This window comes from Gekko japonicus, unplaced genomic scaffold (assembly GCF_001447785.1).
Source record: "Gekko japonicus isolate JY-2015 unplaced genomic scaffold, Gekko_japonicus_V1.1 scaffold590, whole genome shotgun sequence".
Lineage (NCBI taxonomy): Eukaryota > Metazoa > Chordata > Lepidosauria > Squamata > Gekkonidae > Gekko > Gekko japonicus.
In genome coordinates, this window is record NW_015161968.1 from 39,158 (window position 1) to 39,989 (window position 832).

An 832-nucleotide genomic window follows, 5' to 3' on the forward strand; every position below is an offset into this window, starting at 1 on the left:
CGGACACAGCCCTCCGCCTCAGTGGCCAGCGGCTGCCCCCTGGTGCTCGAGTCGAGCTGCGTCCTCAGAAGGCCCTCTCGCTGGGTCCCACGGGGCTTGCTCCCGAGCAAGTGGGCGCGCAACGCTGCCTCAAAGCGGATTCAAGTCCGCGCCAAATCTACCAAGGGCGGGGGCGGGGCGGGAGAGAGAGCGCTTCGAACCCGGCCTGGCGATTGCGAGTTGGCCCCCCAAAGAGGCCCGGGCGCTGGCAAAGAATAACGAGTCCGGATCGAGAGAGCTGGTGGGCGATGGTCGGTGTTCAGGGTCTGGGTGCCGCCCAGGTGTGGCCATGGTTCCAAGAGGAGCCCGAAAGGGTGGCCAGGCCAGGGCAATCCTGTGCGGATCTACGGGTCTAGACGGGAGTGCGGGAGACGAATACTCTTTTACAGCAAACCCCCCCCCCAAAAAAAACCCCACAGCCGTCGACCGGAGTCTTGCGGCGCTTCAAAAGACTGGCAAGATTTGATTCCCGCCTCAAGCTTCTGGGCCTCTGGTGGCATCTGAGGAAGGTGGGCTCCAGTCCGAACACCAGCTTAGTCCGGGATAAGCACTCGGGGAGGCGCCGAGGGGCCAGGGGACTCGGGTTCCTTTCCAGTTGCTCCAGGCCAGGCGCGCCACCCAGGCGCTGGCCGCTCCAGCCGCTCTGGCCGGGAGCGCGCCCCGGGGATTGGCCAAGAGCTGGCAGGAGCTGGGCGGACCTTCCGGCCAGTTCTGGTCACGGCCTCTGGAGGCCTGGGGGGGGGCTCGACGGAGGCAGCTTTGCTGGGGGGGTGTAACAAAGAGAGGGCTGGGG

At 66.3% G+C, this 832-nt stretch overlaps 1 protein-coding gene across 1 annotated transcript in view; it reads right to left on the minus strand.

Annotated features, from left to right (window-relative positions):
- Positions 1-513: 513 nt before the first annotated feature.
- Positions 514-832, minus strand: part of TBR1 (T-box, brain 1) — a 12,763-nt gene continuing 12,444 nt past the window's right edge. The window contains exon 9 of the mRNA XM_015429635.1: positions 514-801. Within this exon, the coding sequence (XP_015285121.1) occupies positions 514-801 (288 nt within the window). The remainder of the gene's footprint in view (positions 802-832) is intronic.